This window comes from Pelodiscus sinensis, chromosome 9 (genome assembly GCF_049634645.1).
Source record: "Pelodiscus sinensis isolate JC-2024 chromosome 9, ASM4963464v1, whole genome shotgun sequence".
Taxonomy (NCBI): domain Eukaryota; kingdom Metazoa; phylum Chordata; order Testudines; family Trionychidae; genus Pelodiscus; species Pelodiscus sinensis.
The window spans coordinates 63,868,921-63,888,201 of record NC_134719.1 but is presented as its reverse complement, the minus strand read 5'-3'; the positions used below and the strand labels follow the sequence as shown (position 1 = coordinate 63,888,201).

Sequence of the window (19,281 nt, the reverse complement as noted above, 5' to 3'; positions counted from 1 at the left end):
CCATGCTGAGGGCAGAACGGAGAAGAAATGGGGAAAGGAAAGAGCCGGCTAAGGGAGGGTGAGGAGGGAAGAGGAACAACAGCAGTGGTAACGGTGGTCTCGCAGGAAGTAGATTATTCCTGGTGTGGTTCACGTGCAGATAAGGGGCTGGAATTCACTGACGGTTCATGTACTGTAGGGGTCGTATTCTGCCCTAGATGGGCCAGCCCCTCTGTGACGGGTGTGGACGTGCTGCTGCAAATCATGGGTAGAATGCAGCACCGATACGACCGCTCATACACACTGCCTATCAATTCACCTCAGCCCCTCGCTATCCCCCTGGACAAGCACGGCAGGGGTGGGGGTGAAGTGACTTGCCCAGGACCAGCCAGGGAGCAAAGTAGGAACCAAACACAGGCCCCCAGCCCCAGGTCACACCACCTTTCCTGCAGCGCCTCCTCCCCATGAGTCACTGTCGTGCATGGAATCCGGCCCCTTCCTCCCAATGAGCCAGGCAGCCCTTCTCCAGCGCCTGACTCTGCTCTGTTCTACACAGGTTCCTCGGCTGTGCTGCGCACCAGAGTAGCTGATGTGCTCAGAAATTTCTAGATTCCTGCCCATTTCTCTTCCCCTTAGTATGGGTCTACACTGCAGCTGGGAGCAAACCTCCCTGCCTGGGGACAGCCTTGTACTAGTGGAGCCTGAATTAGCAGGCTAAACATGGGGAAGGATGCTCTGGAACCGATTGGTCTGGGCTAAGGTGAGCTTGAGAGCCACAGCACCCGTAGTCTTACAGGTTGAACTTCTGTGGCCCAGTACTCTCCATGGTCCAGCATGGTTTTAGTTAGCTGGAAGTCCACTTACCATGGATAGCAGATTTTAATTGGTAGCAGGTTTACATCAAACAAAAGGAAGTACTTCTTCACGTCAACCTGTGGAACTCCTTGCCGGGGGATGTTGTGAAAACCAGGATTTTAACAGGGTTCAAAAAAGAGCAAGATAAATTCCTGGAGGTTAGGTCCAGCAATGGCTATTAGGATGGGTAGGAATGGTGTCCCTCGCCTCTGTTTGTCTGGAAATGGGTGACAGGGGAGGGATCACATGAGGATTTCCTGTTGTGTTCCCTCCCTCTGGGGCATCTGGAATTGGCCACTGTGATCAGACAGGACACTGGGCTAGATGGACCTTTGATCTGACCCAGTCTGGCCGTTCTTGTGATGTTGGGTGTGGCCGAGATTCCTGCGGTCCCCTAAAAGTTTGTTTACAGACACCAGTCCTGGCGCTCAGTGTTCAGTGCTGGTCTTTAGCTCTAATTTACCCCTCGATGTCGTCCAAGAGCCCAGCAAGCAGGGGAAGTGTTGGCAATGCTGCTAGACAACATTGACCTCCCGTGGTCTGGTAAATTCTCTGGTTCAGCACCGGTCAGGTCCCGAGGGTGCTGACTAGAGGGGTTCAACCTGTATTTTCAAGGTGCTATGTGCAATGCCTGGATTGGAGACTCTCTCCCTACTGCACTGTAGACAGACCCTTAACGAGCCTGGAGGCCCAGCAAGAGGCCAGTCGTAGCCAGCATGGGTCAGCCTGGTGCGGAGGGAGGATGAACGGATACAGGGGCAGCCGGCTGTTGTTGCTCCGCACGGCACGGGACCCAATCTCGGGGCACCTAGGCACTACCGGGATACAAAGTAAGAAGCTGAAACTCAGAGCTGCTTCTTCCTTGAGTCAGGGTTAGCCATCGCCCCTGAGGGTGGGGCCTTTGGGGCAAAGCTGAACCCTCCTCATAAACCATTGTCAGCCAAGATTCATGTGCCGTTTGGAGGACTCCAAAAAGGCATCTGGCTTCAGTGAATTCTCCACTTTTTTCTCTGACGTTGGCGTATACAATAATTGGTCAGAAGGAAGAATTTGGTTTAGGAGATATGTATTTTCAGACACACGAGGCGAGCCTGCCGGCTCAGTGCAGATATTCTATGCAGGTTGGTACCGACAGCATGGGAAGTCAAGAAGGGTAGGCCACACACGCTGCTCACAATAGCCTGCTCATGAAGAAACTATTAAGGGAACTCCACGATTTCTTTTATTACCTATTAAAGGCCAATCCCCTGCCCGGGCCATCGTACGTCCAATTTCACTCCGGAATACAAACAGCTGAGTTATACAGAACTGAGCTTTTTACTTATGATTGCAAAAGCACTTAGAGACACTTAGGCAGCAGATAGAAAACGTGGAAATAATCAACAGTTTGACTACAGTTCTGCGCCTGTAAGCAATTGTGTCCTACATTACAAGCATTACATCAAGACTGGATGTTAAAAGTACATGCTAGGAATTATTTTGGGGAGGTTCCCTAGTTTGCTAAGACTAGACGTCACACTAGTTTTCTAAGGCCATGCCTTCCCTCTCTGTGCTGAAGATCAATCTTCCGGCATTCAATTTAGTGGGTCTAGTTAAGACCCGCTAAATCGAACGCCGAGGGTGGCTCCGGTCCACGCCGGTACTGCTGGAAGTCAAGTGGAGTAAGGGAAGCCACGGTGCAGTGGAGAGAAGGTAGAGAACCTCTCCCAAGTCCAGACGCACAGGGAGCAAGGGGAGTGGTGAGCCTGGAGGAGAACGCAGTGACTCTCACAGAGCTCCTAGCAGATGCCACGATGACACCTCCACGCAGAGCGTGGGCAGGAAGGAAGCAGCAAGCCCCGGAGAGCGAGCGACACAAAGCAAAGGCCGGTTTAACATTAGGGCTCTTCTCGCGCTGTCGCGGTATGGTGGCTTGGGAGAGTCACACAGGGATATTTACAAATAAGCAAAAATGGCAGCGAAAAGAACAAAGAAGCCCATTATTTTAACGCCCAGCGAGCAGATCAGGCAGGGGTCATTGCCAGCGCTGGGTTTCAGAACCCGAGTTTTGGTGGCCTGTAAGATGCGCTGTCTCTGGGTCAGGATGCTCTTCCTAGCCCCATCCCACTTCCCTGGCCCAGTCAGACGGAACTGGGCCGGCGTGCAGGGGCCAAACAGCACCTCCAGGGCCAGCTTTGGGTCCGTCAGGAAGAGGAACGGCAGATTGGGCTTCACACCCAAGAGGGAGGCGAGTTCGTCCACATGATCGATGTACTGCACCTGCAGCGTGATGTGCTGGCTTGGGACATACCTTGAGACAAAAGAGAAAAACCACATGGACCCACACTGGTTTGAGGTTGAATGTTGACTCGGACACGGCTGAGCCTAAGAGGGTGAGCTTCCGCTCTCACCTTCCCCAGAAGTAAAGATGTTGAAATCGGCGGCATATTGAAAACTATATTTATCTACCACAGTGTTTCTTAAACTGTGTTCTGTGGCACACCGGTGTGCTGCAAGGCAGTCGGAGGTGTGCTGCGGAGAACAACAAAATTCAAAATGGCAATCCCTAAAGGGGTAGGCGTCCTTTTTTTTTTCCCCTCAATAATTTTTCCCCTGAATTTTTTTTTGCTTAACCAAAAATCCTTGGTGTTCCCCATGAAAAAAAAAAAGATTGTTGGCGTTCCTCAGACTTAAAAAGTTTAAGAAACACTGATCTACCCCTTGGAATGTCAGGGCTGTTTCTTGGGATCAACTCAGAGAGACGCATGAGATCAGAGTTAGTCTGCAAAGAACCAGACGACAACCAGGTGGCTGAATTATGCCACTTGGTCTTTGGGAGCAGCCTGCTTTGTGTCTTGTTATGGTTTCTTATAAAAGATGTGGGAAGAGGGAAAAAAATTACCCAACGAGCAGGAGAATAATCCTAGAGTGAAGCTGCCAAAAACCTCAGTCAGTCCCCAAACTGGCTGACACACAGTATCGTAGACAAACTGAAGAAGGCAGCAGATTTAAGGATATGGCAACAACAGGCATAGATAGATCCAACAGTAATCCTATGACTCAACCTACAACTGTCGAGTGAATGGCAGTTACTGCTCTATGCGAATTTAATACATTTCCAAAAAGTCTTTGGCACAGTGGATAGACCTGTTTTATAGAAGGCTCTCTGCCTCTATTGTGAATATCAATGCGGCTAGGAAAATAAGACGAGTCAGGTAATCCACAGCAGCAAATTGGCCACAGCATTCAACGTAACTACCAGCATCACCCAAAGATGTCTGGCATCACCCATGACCCTCTTGATAAGAGCTCGGGCAGTAAGAACACCCGTCACCTCCGAGGTGTGCTATGGACTTTCACCCAGAAGCTAGAAGCCTCTTGACTTCTGCAGGCACGATCGACTTGCTATCCTGTGCCCACAGAGATACGCAAGCTTAAATCAACGCTCATCGGTCCTATGCGCAGTGAGGAGGGCTGAAAATCATCACTGAGAAAACAGAAGCCATGAGAATCGACACACAACAGCAATAATTTTCTGGGATTAAAGTGGGGGGCAGTGGGATCTGACATGTCACATATCTTGGCAGCATTGTAAGCAAACCAGATGAAACTGAAAAAGACATCAAACTATTCCAGATAAAGCCCACGGCCCATGTGGAGAAAGAGAAACCTGGCTCCCTGAGCTCAGCTTTGAATATCTATAAAGCCCGCCTTCAGAAATCGGGAACTTAGCAAGACCCTACTAGCTAAACTCCAAATGTTTATAAACAGCAGCCGTAGACAAATCCTCAATATCTGACGTCCAGAAAACAACCACAGATGAAGAGCTTTGGAGGAGAAGAAACAGACTGATAGGATAGGAAATTAGGGTACCAAAGCCTCTGACGCATATGGAGGAAAGGACGAAATGAAATAATGAGATAGGCACTGGATTGGGATTCCCTGGCAAAGAGCTATCTAGGGACAACTTGGAAACACATAATAAGAGCAGAGTAGAGAGGCACCAAACGGCACGGGAAGAAGGTAGGCGTGGAGCAGGAGTGCCAAAGACGGAAAGCGGTGGTGAAGGGATTGCGTTCTACGGGAGATAAAGAGGTGACAGTTAGCCACGTTCGACTCCCTGCTTGGGAGCAGATGGAGCAGGTGATTGAACCTGAGTGGCTCACGTCTCCAGTTAGGAGACTACTGGGCAACTGGCCAGTCTGGACCTGAGAAACCTTCCTGCTGACTGTTTGGCTCAAACGGCTACGTTTCGGCAAAGTTTCAGTTTGGGCCAATCTGCGTTTGCGGAGGAAGATCTGCTTTGTCAAAAGATTCCCGACCAGCTCTTGTACCATGGGGGACCACTAGGTGGCACTCAAGAATATGCAGAAGGGCTCCTACGTTTTGTAGGCTCAGTAAAACGCACTGAGCCTGGAAATGGCTTCCAATGGGCAGCTCTTTACATCAGCACATAGAAGCCTCAGGCCCAGTCGGTTCTTATTTTCTCTGGGGTGAATCGGGAGTAACCCCAGCGAGGTCAATGGAATGGCCCTGGAGTAAAAACGGTGTAAGCAAGACAAGCATCAGGCTCCAGACCTTTGTCAACCAGTCACTGGGCCCTGAGTCCCCAGAAGCTAAACACACTCCATAGCATTTCTAAATGTACTTCCTGGAGCACACAGAAAAAGAAATCTCAGTATAATCCTCCTCGATTTGCCCTGGCGTATGACCCAGCTGAAGCAAATTTGTCCCTGTTTGGTACTTGATAGCTAATACCAGCCCCAAAGCCAGTCATGGGCAATAAAAACCCAAACTCTGATATCGGGCAGAAGCCGTAGGGATTCTACATAGGTGCTGGAGAAGAGCAACAATAGCGAGATCCACACAGCACCGCTGGGCAGGTTTGTCTGTAGGGATTGTACGAGGGAACCGAAAACAAAAGTGCCTGCTTGGAACAAACTCCAGCCTCCTTAGACAGTCCAGCCACTAGGGGGAGGCAGAGACACACGACTAAGTTACGCAAAAGTAGTAACGGTCGTGTTGGTCACCATTGCTCATCACGATCAACGTTTTATCAATGCTATCGAGTGGTCTCCTACCGTTTCTCATTCTCCTTTATCTTCTTGGCGATGTCGGCCATCATGTCATCTGCGGAAGGTAACTTAAGCAGACCTGAGAAGGCAGAATAGTTTGCGCTTAGATGGGGTGACTCTCGGGGGAAGCCACCAAGCGCTTTACACCCTCCGATAAAGGAACGTTGTTGTGTTTATTTCTACGTGCCCTTTACAGATGGGCAAAACAAAGTGGGGGGCAGTTCAAGGACCATCACAAGGTAACACAGCGAAGCAGCAGTGCAGCTGTCCCTACACTGAGCTTCCTCTAAACCGAACAAGACAATGGACCAGAGATTCCATGGCATTGACTAGGAACCATGCTACGGCCCATCTGTTTTATAGCAGAGTGAGGGCTGGCAGCACAAAAGTATCAAGCTAAACAGACGGGTGAAGCTGGGGACTTGAGATTTGCTTCAGGAAAGACCGTGCAGAGGAAAGAACAGAAGAGAGACAGGAAAGGGGAGAGAACAAGAGTATCAGTGGCCTACGAGGAGACAGCTTGCCTGAGTGAAGAACATGGTAATAAAGTCACTGAACATTAAGTTCTGAGTAAAGGCTGCTGGGATGGAACCCAGACCACCAGTCTAGCCACTAGGCCATGCTACCTCTCTTGCGATGATGACCGGGCCCATGGCTCACTATCAAGCAGGGAGGTCAGCCCTCTCTTGCACATCAGCCTCCCACTCTAGCCCCGGTGTTAGGTCTGCCCCGTTCTCTAGAAGTCCTTGAGCTGTGCCTGTCCCCGTAAGCATGTGGAGATGCCGAGTTATGCGGGGGCTCCTCCGGAGAAGCAGTAGCAGAGGGGTAAACGTAGACGCTCTGCTGCCCATTCTCCTTACCCTTGAAGACCTGGGTGGCCCAGCGCGTTTGAAGTTCTGCGATGGGCATGATGGCGCCCAGGGGCTGGAGGAGGCCGATGACCGCCAGCGTGGGCTTCTCCAGGTGCGGCGGGAAGACGAACTTATACAGGGGCGCGTGGTTGTTGTTGATTTTGAGGACGTCCTCCTCCAGGAAGGGGAAAGAGAAGTTGTAGCCCGTGGCGAAGAGCAGGACATCGATGTCCTCCACCCGGCTCCCGTCCTCAAAGATCACAGCCGTTTCGGTGAGCTCCTTCACGTTGGGCTTCATCAGCACCCGGCCGGAGACGATGGCATTGGGCAGGTCGTCCCCTACGATCGGGTACTTGCTGAGGAACCTGCCAAGTCAGGGAGGAGGAGAGAACTGAGCGTGCGATGGGCAGTGCTTGGGGAGAAAGGTAAAGACTCAAGTGAAGGTTGGATTGCAGTGTGGGTATCTATACGCATCCTAGTTTTAATCCGCTATAGGAGTGGGCAGTGAGCGGCTGTCGGCCTGGACACGGGTCGCCATGGTTACCCCGGCAGGCCTCCGGCGTTTTGTTTACCTGCGTGTCCACAAGTACAGCTACTCACAGCTCCTGTTGGCCGCCAATCACCATAGTGGTACAGGCAACCCAAGTATGCACCAGGGCTCCTGGGATGGGGGTGGTACTTGGAAGCCTAGCCTAGGCCACAGGGCCCACTGCCATGGCAACACCGCTCTTGCCGCTTGTCTTCTTTCCTCCCATTGCTTGCAGGGTGTGCCTGGCCTGCAGTCACACCTGCACGGGCAGTGTAGACGTTGGCCAACGCTAGAACGGACACAGGGCCCTAGATTTATTGGACACCCTGTCACAGGCGGCAGCTCTCTGGGCACCTGGCTGCTGGTTGAGGGTCCCAGCACATCTTACTCCAACCCCTTTTGAGCACAGAAACACCCACACATGGGTTTATTTACTAGTTTTCCAAATAACTCTCCACAATCATCAAGCAAATCTTAAAGTCCCTCTTCTCTGCACCCAGCTCTTCAGAGACTCAGCTCCCTCTTCCTGCGCCAAGACCCAATGAAACAGTCAACCAAAATGGCCGCCCATAACTGCCCCTCCGTGGCGCTACCACCTTGCCAACAGGGGGCAAGCGGTTTCCTCCTGCTACTTATGGTTCTTTATTTCTGGACACAAGCCCTTGGCCACCTCCTAGGGACCTGGCCTGGCCCCAGGACCTCACCTAGACTCTTTCTGGAACTGCTCTTTTGGCACATTCTTCCTGCCCAGGCTGCCTCTTTGCAGCTTTTTGACTCCGGTGTCACCTGGCCTGGCATTAAGGCCCAGCCTCAGTCATCCAAGGAGTGGCCCCACTTCACTTACAAGGGCTGGCCACACCCAAATCTCATTGAAAGGGGACACGTGCCTAACCCTCTTGGTGGGCTTTGAATTTCTCTGCCCGAGTTCTCGTAGCCATGCTGGTTGCCTAGCGCTTAGTGAGGGGAAATTAGAGAGGGGCCCTCCTGGTTTTTGCTCCTTTCTGTGTGATCTTGGGCAAGTCACCTAGGACAAGAAGCAATGGGCTTAAATTGCAGCGAGGGAGGCGTAGGTTGGACATGAGGTTCCTGCCTCTCAGGGTGATGAAACGCTGGAATAAATTGCCCAGGGAGGTTGTGGAATCTCCCTCACTGGAGATCTCCAAGGGCAGGTTAGACAGACACCTGTCAGGGATGATCTAGATGGCGCTTGGTCCTTCTCTTGAGGTCCCTTCCAGTTTTAGCATTCTAGAAGTCGATGGTTCATTTAAAAGTCCATCAGAGCTAGTGCCGGTGCATCTACTTGCTCTGGGAGCTACCTCCCCAGCATGAAGTGCATCGGTACACGCAGTGTTGTCCCCTCTTGCGATTTTATTGCACATCTCCAACAGTAGAGGCTTTTCTACACTCAGCGGCAGGAGTTAAACGAACAGGCCGGACTCTCAGCTTTCCCGATGAAAACCCCATTTCTAGCCCTTGCGGTTGTGAGCAAAAGCTGGAAAATATGAACCCCAGGCACCCTAGTGCCTGAAACCCATTGGCTTTCCATGAGACTGAAGTGCCTGAGTCAGTTCGGAAATTGGGACACAATTGCCCAGTCACCTAGGAGTATTTTCGAAATTTTTACCCACAACACGCCCCTGGGCTGTACGAGAGCTGAAAGAGACGGTACCTGAACTGAGGCTTCAGTCCATAGTTCTCGTGGTTAAACCTCGCGTTCAGTTTGTTCTCACCCCACCGGTTCAGCAGGTACAAAGGGAGGACGTGGCGCAGCAGGTTTCTGAAGCGCGTGAAGTGGGTCACGTCAAGGGGGAAGCCGTTGTCAGAGACGCGATTCACCACCCAAGCACCGGTCCTGGTGCTGAGAAATACCTGCCGGAAGAGACGCAGACAAGCCAGAAGTTACTAGGACTGGAAGGGACCTATCAGGGATGATCTAGACGGTGCTTGGTCCTGCTGTGAGGCGCACTGAAGTATGTGGGAGTCCCTTCAGTGACTTGAATGGGATTGAGGCTGCTGTGTTATGCTTTTCGGCCAAGACGCATTTGTAAAGTGAGATGAGTTATCTTGCTGGGCCCTCACCCTACTGCTCTGTCCTTGCCCGGTGACGATTCAGCACGAAGGGAGCATGTGGCATCGAATCAGAGGCCGGAGAGGAAGAAAAGTCTTGAGCAGAGACTCCGCGAAGAACACGTTTTACTTATCCCCGGTAGCTAAACAAGACGACCCAGCGCGAGCCATCCTCTGAGGCTACTATCACTGGAGGGCGATAGCCCACAGTACCTGTTTGGCTGTGTGACTGAGGTCCAAACTGATGTCGACACCAGAATTCCCCAAGCCAACCACCACCATTCTCTTCTCCCGAAAGTCTTCCGGATACTTGTACTCCCGGCTGTGCATTATGCGTCCTTTAAACTTCTCTATGCCTGCGAGAGGAGAAGGAAGCAGAAGGTGAAACCTCAGCCACAAAGTGGAGCTATAAAAAGGGAGCTTCTTCACCTGACCAAGACGTGTCTCCAGAGTCTGGGGAGGGTGAGAAAAAGTCCACAGAGGGGGAGGACAGAGGCTACAAGGGGGTACGTGTGGCTTTTCGGTCTACACGCAAGCAGGCCCCACAGGCCTGAGAACTCCAGGATTTTGGGGACAAGACCTCAGGAATGGTGACAGACATGAGCTGGGTGAGTTGCTGCCCATCCTGCCTCTCTCTATGGTTTGAGGAGGCTCAGTATGAGGTGAAGGTGTCTGTCCCTCAGAGGAAGGGAGTTCTGGAGCAGCCTTCCCAGGGGAGCAGTGGAGGTAAAAAAAAAACCCCACAAACCTAATTGGCTTCAAGACTGAGCTGGAGGAGCGCATGGAGGGGATGGTCTGATGGGACGGCCTGCAACGGCTCGTGTCCCATCGGTGACAGACAGCAACAAAAATCCCCAACGACTGGAGACCGGGCGCTGGATGGGGAGGGCTTGGAGTTACTACAGAGAATTCTATCCCAGTTATCGGCTTGGTGGGTCCTGGCCACATGTTCAGGGTCTAACTAACCGACAGTTTGGGGGTGGGGATTAGCAGAGACCCTGGGGGTTTTCCACCTTCCTCTGCAGCATGGGGCATGGGTCCTTTACAGGCTTGAGCGACCGTAAATGGTGGATTCTCTGTGACCCAAAATCTCCCAGAGGATGTTGCAGTATTCTCTCGCACTGAGGATACCTCTGAGGGGGAGGGAATGCCAGTTAGGAAGAGGCAGGTGTTAGTAGTGGGTGATTCGATTGTTAGAAACATAGATAGTTGGGTTTGTGATGACTGGGAGAACCGTATGGTCACTTGCCTGCCTGCTGTGAAGGTTGCGGATCTCTCGAGGCATCTAGATAGACTTATGTGTAGTGCTGGGGAGGAGCCTGTGGTCGTGGTACATATAGGTACCAATGACGTAGGGAAGGGTAGGAGAGATGTCCTGGAGGCCAAATTTAGGCTTCTAGGAAAGAGACTGAAATCCAGGACCTCTATGGTGGCATTCTCGCAAATGCTTCCAGTTCCACGCGCAGGGCCAGGTAGGCAGGCAGAGTTTCAGAGTCTCAATGCGTGGATGAGACGATGGTGTAGGGAAGAGGGGTTTGGATTTATTAGGAACTGGGGACACTTTTGGGAGAGGGGGAGCCTATACAGGAAGGATGGGCTCCACCTAAACCAGGGTGGAACCAGACTGCTGGCACTAAACAGTAAAAAGGCCGTAGAGCTGTTTTTAAACTAAGAGATGGGGGAAAGCCAATCGGTGCGGAGATGCATGTAAATCGGAGGGAGACTTCTCTTAGAGGAGAATCCATTGATAGAGATTCTCTAAGCTGTAGTCGGAAAGAGAGGAGGGGAGAGGGCAAACCATGGGCCAGAGCAGACAAACAACCGCATACAAAGGAATCCAATGCATCAGGGAAGGGCAGACAAATAAGCAGTGGCAAATTTTTAAAGTGCTTGTACACAAATGCTAGGAGTCTGACTAATAAGATGGGTGAACTAGAGTACCACGTATTAAATGAGGAGATTGACATAATAGGCATCACTGAAACCTGGTGGAATGAGGAAAATCTGTGGGACGCAATCATACCGGGATATAAAATATATCGAAAGGATAGAGCAGGCCGGGTGGGTGGCGGAGTGGCACTGTATGTGAAAGATAATGTAGAATCAAATGAAATAAAAATATTAAGTGAATCAACATGTTCAATAGAATCGCTATGGATAGTAATTCCATGCTCCGATAATAAGAAATTAGCAGTAGGATATATTACCGACCAACTGACCAGGACAGTGATACTGACATTGAAATGCTGAGGGAGATTAGGGAGGCTACCAAAATAAAGAACTCTATAATAATGGGGGATTTTAATTACCCCCATATTGACTGGATACATGTCACCTCAGAAAGAGAAGCAGAGATAAAATTTCTCAATGGCTTAAATGACTGCTTCTTGGAGCAGCTGGTGCAGGAACCCACAAGGGGAGAAGCAATTCTTGATTTAGTCCTGAGTGGAGAGCAGGATCAGGTCCAGGAAATAACCGTTACAGGACCGCTTGGGAATAGTGACCATAATATAATGACATTCAACATTCCTGTGGTGGGAAGAACACCTCAGCAGTCCAGCACCCTGGCATTTAATTTCAAAAAGGGGAATTACACAAAAATGAGGAGGTTAGTTAAACAAATGAAAAGGCACAGTGACTAGAGCCAAATCCCTGAAAGCTGCATGGAAACTTTTTAAAGACCCAACTTAAATGTGTACCCCAAATTAAAAAACATAGCAAGAGACCTAAAAAAGAGTCACCGTGGCTTAACCACCATGTAAAAGAAGCAGTGAGGGACAAAAAGGTATCTTTTAAGAAGTGGAAGTCCAATCCTAGTGAGATAAATAGAAAGGAACATAAACACTGTCAAATCAAGTGTAATAATGTAATAAGAAAAGCAAAAAAAGATTTTGAGGAACAGCTAGCCAAAAACTCAAAAAGAAATAACAAAATGGTTTTTAAGTACATTAGAAGCAGGAAGTCTGCTAAAAAACCTGTGGGTCCCCTAGATGATCGAGCTATAAAAGGAGCAATCAAGGACGATAAAGCCATTGCAGAGAAACAAAATGATTTCTTTGCTTCAGTCTTCACGGCTGAGGACGTTGGGGAGATTCCCGAATCTGCACCATCCCTTGTGGGTGATGAATCTGAGGAACTGTCCCGGATTAAAGTGTCATTAGAGGAGGTTTTGGAACAAATAGAAAAACTTAATGTTAACAAATCTCCGGGGACCGGATGGCATTCATCCAAGGGTTCTAAAAGAACTCAAATGGGAAATTGCTGAGCTATTATCTGTGGTTTGTAACCTATCCTTTAAATCGGCTTCCGTACCAAATGACTGGAAGGTAGCCAACGTGACACCAATATTTAAGAAGGGCTCTAGAGGCGATCCTAGCAATTACAGACCGGTAAGTCTAACTTCAGTATCGGACAAATTAGTTGAAACAATAGTAAAGAATAAAATTGTGAAGCATGTAGAAGAACATAATTTGCTGGACAAAAGTCAACATGGTTTCTGTAAAGGGAAATCCTGTCTTACTAATCTATTAGAGTTCTTTGAAGGGGTTAACAAACATGCGGACAAGGGGGATCCAGTAGATATAGTATACTTGGATTTTCAGAAAGCCTTTGACAAGGTCCCTCACCAAAGGCTCTTGTGTTAATTACATGGCCATGGGATAAGAGGGACGGTCCTTTCTTGGATTGAGAACTGGTTAAAAGACAGGAAACAAAGGGGAGGAATAAATGGTAAATTTTCAAATTGGACAGGGGTAACTAGTGGTGTCTCCCAAGGGTCAGTCCTGGGACCAATCCTTTTCAACTTATTCATAAATGATCTGGAGAAAGGGGTAAGCAGTGAGGTAGTAAAATTTGCAGATGATACCAAACTGTTTAGGATAGTCAAGACAGAAGCAGACTGTGAGGGACTCCAAGAAGATCTCACCAAACTGAGTGATTGGGCAACAAAATGGCAAATGAAATTTAATGTGGATAAGTGTAAAGTAATGCACACCGGGAAAAATAACCCCAACTATCCATATGGTATGATGGGGGCTAATTTGGCTACAACAAATCAGGAAAGAGATCTTGGAATTATCGTGGACAGTTCTCTGAAAACTTCCACACAGTGTGCAGCGGCAGTCAAAAAGGCAAATAGGATGCTAGGAATTATTAAGAAAGGGATAGAAAATAAAACCCAGAATATCTTACTGCCCCTGTATAAAACTATGGTATGCCCACATCTTGAATACTGTGTACAGATGTGGTCTCCTCACCTCAAAAAAGATATTTTGGCCTTGGAAAGGGTTCAGAAAAGAGCAACTAAAATGATTAGGGGTTTGGAACGGGTCCCATATGAGGAGAGGCTAAAGCGACTGAGACTTTTCAGTTTAGAAAAGAGGAGACTGAGGGGGAATATGATAGAGGTCTATAAAATCATGAGTGGTGTGGAGTGGGCTGATAAAGAAAAGTTATTTATTAGTTCCCTAAATAGAAGAACTAGAGGACACCAAATGAAATTAATGGGTAGCAGGTTTAGAACTAATAAAAGAAAGTTCTTCTTCACACAGCGTGTAGTCAACCTGTGGAACTCCTTGCCAGAGGAGGCTGTGAAGGCTAGTACTATAATAGAGTTTAAAGAGAAGCTAGATAATTTCATGGAGGTTAGGTCCATAAAAGGCTATTAGCCAGGGGATAAAATGGTGTCCCTGGCCTCTGTTTGTCAGAGGCTGGAGAGGGATGGCAGGAGACAAATCGCTTGATCATTGTCTTCGGTCCACCCTCTCTGGGCCACTGTCGGCAGACAGGCTACTGGGCTAGATGGACCTTTGGTGTGACCCAGTACGGCCGTTCTTACGTTCTTTACGCCATGGTGTAAGGACTCTTCTAGCTTAACAGAGTTTAGGGTCTATTGGGGCTGGAGGTTCTGGGGCCGGCGAGGGGCAGGAGGTCAGACTAGATGATCACAATGGTCCCTTTTGGCCTTACAGTCAACGAGTTAAATGCCTTAGAAAACATTCACAAGCTCTAGGACTCTGACTACACCCTTCCACCTGTATCTCGACCCACTGCCGTCCAGTCGTGCCCAGCTAGAGCGGGTCCCATCCCAGTGGGACTCAAGACTTGGCACCCCACTCACCTGGGAAGCATTCCAGGGGCAGGTATGGGTCTATGTGGTGGCCGGTGCAAACCAAAACGGCATCGAAGACGGCCGAGTTCTGCTTCCCGTCGGTCTCCGTGACAACGTCCCACTGGCCCGTGGTGGAAAAATCGGAGCATTTTCTTACGCTGAGCACGCTTGTCTGGAAGAAAAGTGGAGATGCCACCCCTTACGTGGGCTCGGTTCCTTTAGCCCCTCCATTCGCGCGGAACGAGAACCCACGTCCCCAGAGCTGGCCACGCGGGGGCGGGGAAATATATAGTGCCCCCCCCCCTTCCAGCCACAGTGGCACCACGAGGTTCCTGGCAGGTCATTAATGTCCTCCTCTTAGCTGTGTCACGAGGCACCCCACTTGATGCTGGAGTAGCTGGCGGCATGGAGAAACGCATGGGGGAGACCAGAAAACATACTCGCATACTGGCTACCAGCTGTCCCCGTTTTGGGGGAACGGCACCTTCGACTCCCCCTCCCTGCTTCATGGTCCCTGCTCCAGGGAATGTCCCATTAGCCCCAGTGTCACCTGGCTCTGGGCAGAGCCCTGTGTCCTTCCTTCTGACCATGAATTTTCGGCTACACAGCCCAGCTGCAGTTCCCTGTACTTATTGCACCAGGACTGCCGGCGGTCCAGCCCCACGATTTGCTCTGACTCCAGGGGCCATGACCAGCGCATGCTCACCAGTCCCTTCATACTTATTCCCCTCCCATCCCTTGAGTCTAGTCCCTGGCCAGAGTTCGGTAGCTCTGCCCCATCTGCCAGCAGACCGTCCCTGGCTTAGACACCATGCAGGAAAGTAACACAATAGTTCCCCAAGATACTGCTCCTGGGGGGTTCAGCTGCTGGCCCTGCATACCGGGGTCCTGGTGTGAGCCCCGTAGGACAGGTCCCATATAACACCGCACACGCCAAAAGTGAGACGACAGTTAAGAAGCGAAGCCGCCAATTAAAATGGCAATTACAGAAGGATAAGGAGAATGGGAGCAATTCAGGGTGTCAAAGCTACCGGCTTCCTCTTGGGGGACTGTGCCACGGAACGGCCGACAACTACGGCTGGTCTGGGGCTGTTTTCAACTCTCGTCAGAGAAGTTATTTGTCATTAAACTTTTGCTTGGGGGTGGGATGCTGGCAGGCCAGTGGAAAGCTCATGTCCGTGCCAGAGCAGATATTGTTAAATACTGATAAATGCAGAGGTAAAAATCAGTTGGACTGTCCTGTGTCTTAGCTCGGTTACAAGAGGTATTAGAATTACAGGCATGTGTTTAGATTTTATCGGATGCTTGCAGATTGCTGCCTGCATTCATCTCATTTACAACATCTGTATCCCATGTCATAAGGTAACATTTAAGTGTTTGCTCTGTAACTGTCGATCACCCGACAGGAGAGAACTATTAAAGAGACTGAAATGCATGTTTCCAACAGGAAGTGTTATGTGCTGCCCATCAAACGAAGGCCCATCAGCACCAGACAAATCACTGTGGAACATCAGAGGACAAAAAGATGTTGTTAATTACTTTTCCTAATGAAGAGGAGATGGGCAATCGAGTTTCTTCCAACTGTTGAATTAGCAATTCATTGGAGAAGAGGGAAGGAATCAAATTCCTGCACAAGGAGGAACTGTATCATCTATGATTTTTGGATTCTAAAGGGCAAGGATTACGAAGCATTCTTTAACCTCATACGTAAAACTCTTTCTTTTCCCTAGTTAATAGATCTTTAGGTAGTTTATTTTGGGATTGGCTACAAGCATTGGCATGCCCGTGAGTTTCAAGAGGCAATAACCTGGGGTAAAAGCCTGATCCAGGGAATTACATGACTATTGTTGTGATTTTTGGACTGTATCACAGAGGCAAGCTTGCTGAGGTGAGAAGATGAGTTGGAGTACCCGAGCTGACGGTCTGTAGCCCCATGTTAAGGCTGAGGACATTTGATACATGGTTGGTCAAATCTAAGGCCTTGTCTTTACTTATTGGACAATCGACGCTCTGGAGATCGATCTTCTGGGGTTTGATTTAACGGGTCTAGTAAGGACCCACTAAATCAAATGCTGATGGTGCCAAGACAACCCTGGTATTCCTCAGAGTCACAAGGAGTAAGGGAATTGGATGGAAGAGTTTCTCCCGTCAACCTCCAACTGTGTGGCTGCCCCAGAAAAATCGACGTAAGGCACATCAATTAATGTGGCTGGAGTTGCGTATCTTACACTGAATTTTGTCCCCAGTGTATTCCTGGGCTAAGTATAGAACTCACAGCCAGTTTGGGGTTTGTGCCTGGCTCCTTAACAGTTGCGCTGAGGTTGGTATTCATGCTCATGAACCTCTGCAGGATAGCTTGGAAGAGAAGCAGGGCAAAAGAGTGTTTTTGAGTAGCACGAGGCATGCTATTACTACATGCCAACCTTCCAAGAGAGCTGATGCAATTAAGCTTTGCTGGAATATCTCCGCACAAGACGTCCTTTGGTGATGGTGTCATGTCACGTCACGTGTCAGAATATCACAGCAATGTCACCCAACGGCTGGTATTTTGTTGGATTGTGAGAGCAGAACTGCACTTGACTTCCACACCTGCAAAGAGACGCCATTTCTTACCTGGAAGCGTATGTGTCGCAGAAGGTCAAAACGCCTGGTGTACATCTTGAAGTACTCCATGACTTTGCTGTTGTGCATGTAGTTGGGGTAGTCCTCTGGGATGGGGAAGTCGCTGTAACCCATCATTTCCTTGGAAGTGTTAATGGTCACAGATTTATAGATGCTGGCTTTCCAATCCGTATCGCGCTCCTACAGGAAACCACCAAACCAGGAGAGGAGTTTCAGATCATTTGTCCGAGGACAATGCAAAAAAGGTTCAGCCTTCAAGTTTGTATGATGGAAAGCGTTCAAAAGTTGGGGCGCTTAACTAAACCACCTTCAAAGCTTGCGAGCTTGAAAAATCTAGGCTGTACCTTTTACGAGGACTGACAGACTGACAACATTTCGCCGCTCCCAATTACAGCGCAGCTGGGACCCATGAGGGAAGAAGCAACAGAACCAACATTTCTCTACCTGTCTGGGTGTGATTTGAGTTCTGGGTGAAATCGGAGAGGGAATGGGAGGTTTGTTTCAATGGATGCTGTTCACCTTTCGCTGTGAATATTATCCTCGGAAAGGGAGTGAAATCGGAAGATTTCAATCAAGACTGTGGACATCACATTTTTAAAATAGAGGGGAAGCATTGATGTAATTTGTGGAATTTGTCAATAGCTCAACGGGAATCTAGGCACGTCTAGTCAACACTCCTTCTAGGTGCAGGGCACCGTGGCACCTAGACCACTTTCAGAGAGAGAGAATGAGTCTGTTCTACAACCTTAGCTGGGAGCCAGCTGGCCTTTAGTTCAAACAGTAGACGCTCATGCAGAAAGTTCTAGAAGTCCCAGGTTCAATTCCACCTGCACCAACCTAATGTCATTCCTGACAAAAATAGTCATTCAAACGCTCCACCTCCAAAGCGAACCTTAGAGCAGAAGTACTCGACAGGCCTCCCCTGCAGGTGAAGTAATATGACAGGCCTGCTCAACTCGGAAAGGGGCGAGGGCCATATTACTCCAAAGAAAACAGCTGCAGGCCACAAGTAGGGCTGCCCGATGCTCTCCCAAAAAATACCGAACACGTGGGCTAAAAAGTTTTGTCGGGCAAAAAAAAAACAAAAACCCACACGTGTCGGGCATGCAATTAAATCAGACCTGCACAACATACGGCTCCCAATGCCCTTCCCCTCTCCTCTCCCAGCATCACCCTGTCCCCCCTCCCACTGACATCTCCCCTCCTGCCCTTTTCCTCATTGTCTGCACTTGGCCCCCTGGCATTTGTCTCTCCTCCACCCTGTCCCTTGGTGCCTTCCCCTTTCTCCTGACCTGCCACCCCTCCCCTCAGTACAAGCCCTTTCCCCTCCCCTACCTGGCCTCTGCCTTCAAGTTTGCGGGGCTGCCGGAGTCTTTTTGAATCCGGTGGTCGCCAGCTGTGATGTCACGACCTCACATCACACCAGCGTCCTGGCGTCTGCCGGCGTCCCGCCCTCTGGCTCATGCCCCACCTCCTCATGCTGGAGCTGCACGCAGGCAGCCCGATGGCGAGAATAGCCACACTTCCCCCTCCCTGGCGGCGCTCCGCTCCTCCGCCTGGCCGGCGGATCGGATGGGGCCACGCTGCCCGTAGTCATCATGGGCCGCACAGTGAGCCCTATTCGGCTCGTGGGCCGTATGTTGTGCAGGCCTGTCTTATGAGGAATTTTCTGTCGGATTAGAAATTCTCCTCAAGACTTTGCTTTCCAGAAAGCTAAGAGCAATGTTGTTCATTCGGGTTCCCAGTTGATAGATATTAAATGTCCCAAACAATTTGGCCGTGCTACATTACTGCCTCGGACACCTTAGTCAGCCCGTTGGCAGTGAGTAGATCTCATGCGGAGTGGACTGAGGGTACATCTCTAGACTTCACTCTTCAATTTCAAAGAGATACGCAATTTGTGCGAATTGCATATATTTTTTCGATTTAATTTCAAAGGAGGCTTTTTGAAAACGTGGCATGTTTCCACGGCACCAAATTTCGGAAAAAAGTGCTCTTTCGAGCCGTGGCTTATTCCTTGTAGAACAAGGTTTGTAGGGATGGTGAAAGAGCGTGTCCATTCTTTCGAAAATTTTTTTGAAAAAGCAGACGTGTTCCTTTACGCACTGTTGCTTTTTTGGGATACTTCCGGTATCCCCCAAAAGCAATACAGTCTAGACGTAGCCGTAAAGGGATCCCCTGGAGAAAGAGAGCCAGACCGATGCTGTGTTTTAG

General features: G+C 49.6%; 1 protein-coding gene across 8 annotated transcripts in view; it reads right to left on the bottom strand.

Moving 5' to 3' along the window:
* Window positions 1-19,281, bottom strand: part of LOC102445713 (flavin-containing monooxygenase 5) — a 61,103-nt gene that overhangs the window by 6,863 nt on the left and 34,959 nt on the right. For 5 of the 8 annotated variants that reach the window (XM_075937037.1, XM_075937034.1, XM_075937038.1 and 2 more), the window contains 7 exons: window positions 17,059-17,247; window positions 14,455-14,617; window positions 9,549-9,691; window positions 8,938-9,137; window positions 6,749-7,104; window positions 5,895-5,967; window positions 1,448-3,124 (listed from right to left, as the gene is read on the bottom strand). In XM_075937037.1, coding sequence (XP_075793152.1) covers window positions 2,770-3,124; window positions 5,895-5,967; window positions 6,749-7,104; window positions 8,938-9,137; window positions 9,549-9,691; window positions 14,455-14,617; window positions 17,059-17,247 — 1,479 coding nt within the window. In that variant the 3' untranslated portion in view covers window positions 1,448-2,769. Of the gene's footprint in view, window positions 1-1,447; window positions 3,125-5,894; window positions 5,968-6,748; window positions 7,105-8,937; window positions 9,138-9,548; window positions 9,692-14,454; window positions 14,618-17,058; window positions 17,248-19,281 lie in introns of those variants that run through there. The other 3 variants (XM_075937039.1, XM_075937041.1, XM_075937040.1) reach the window with 1 other exon arrangement.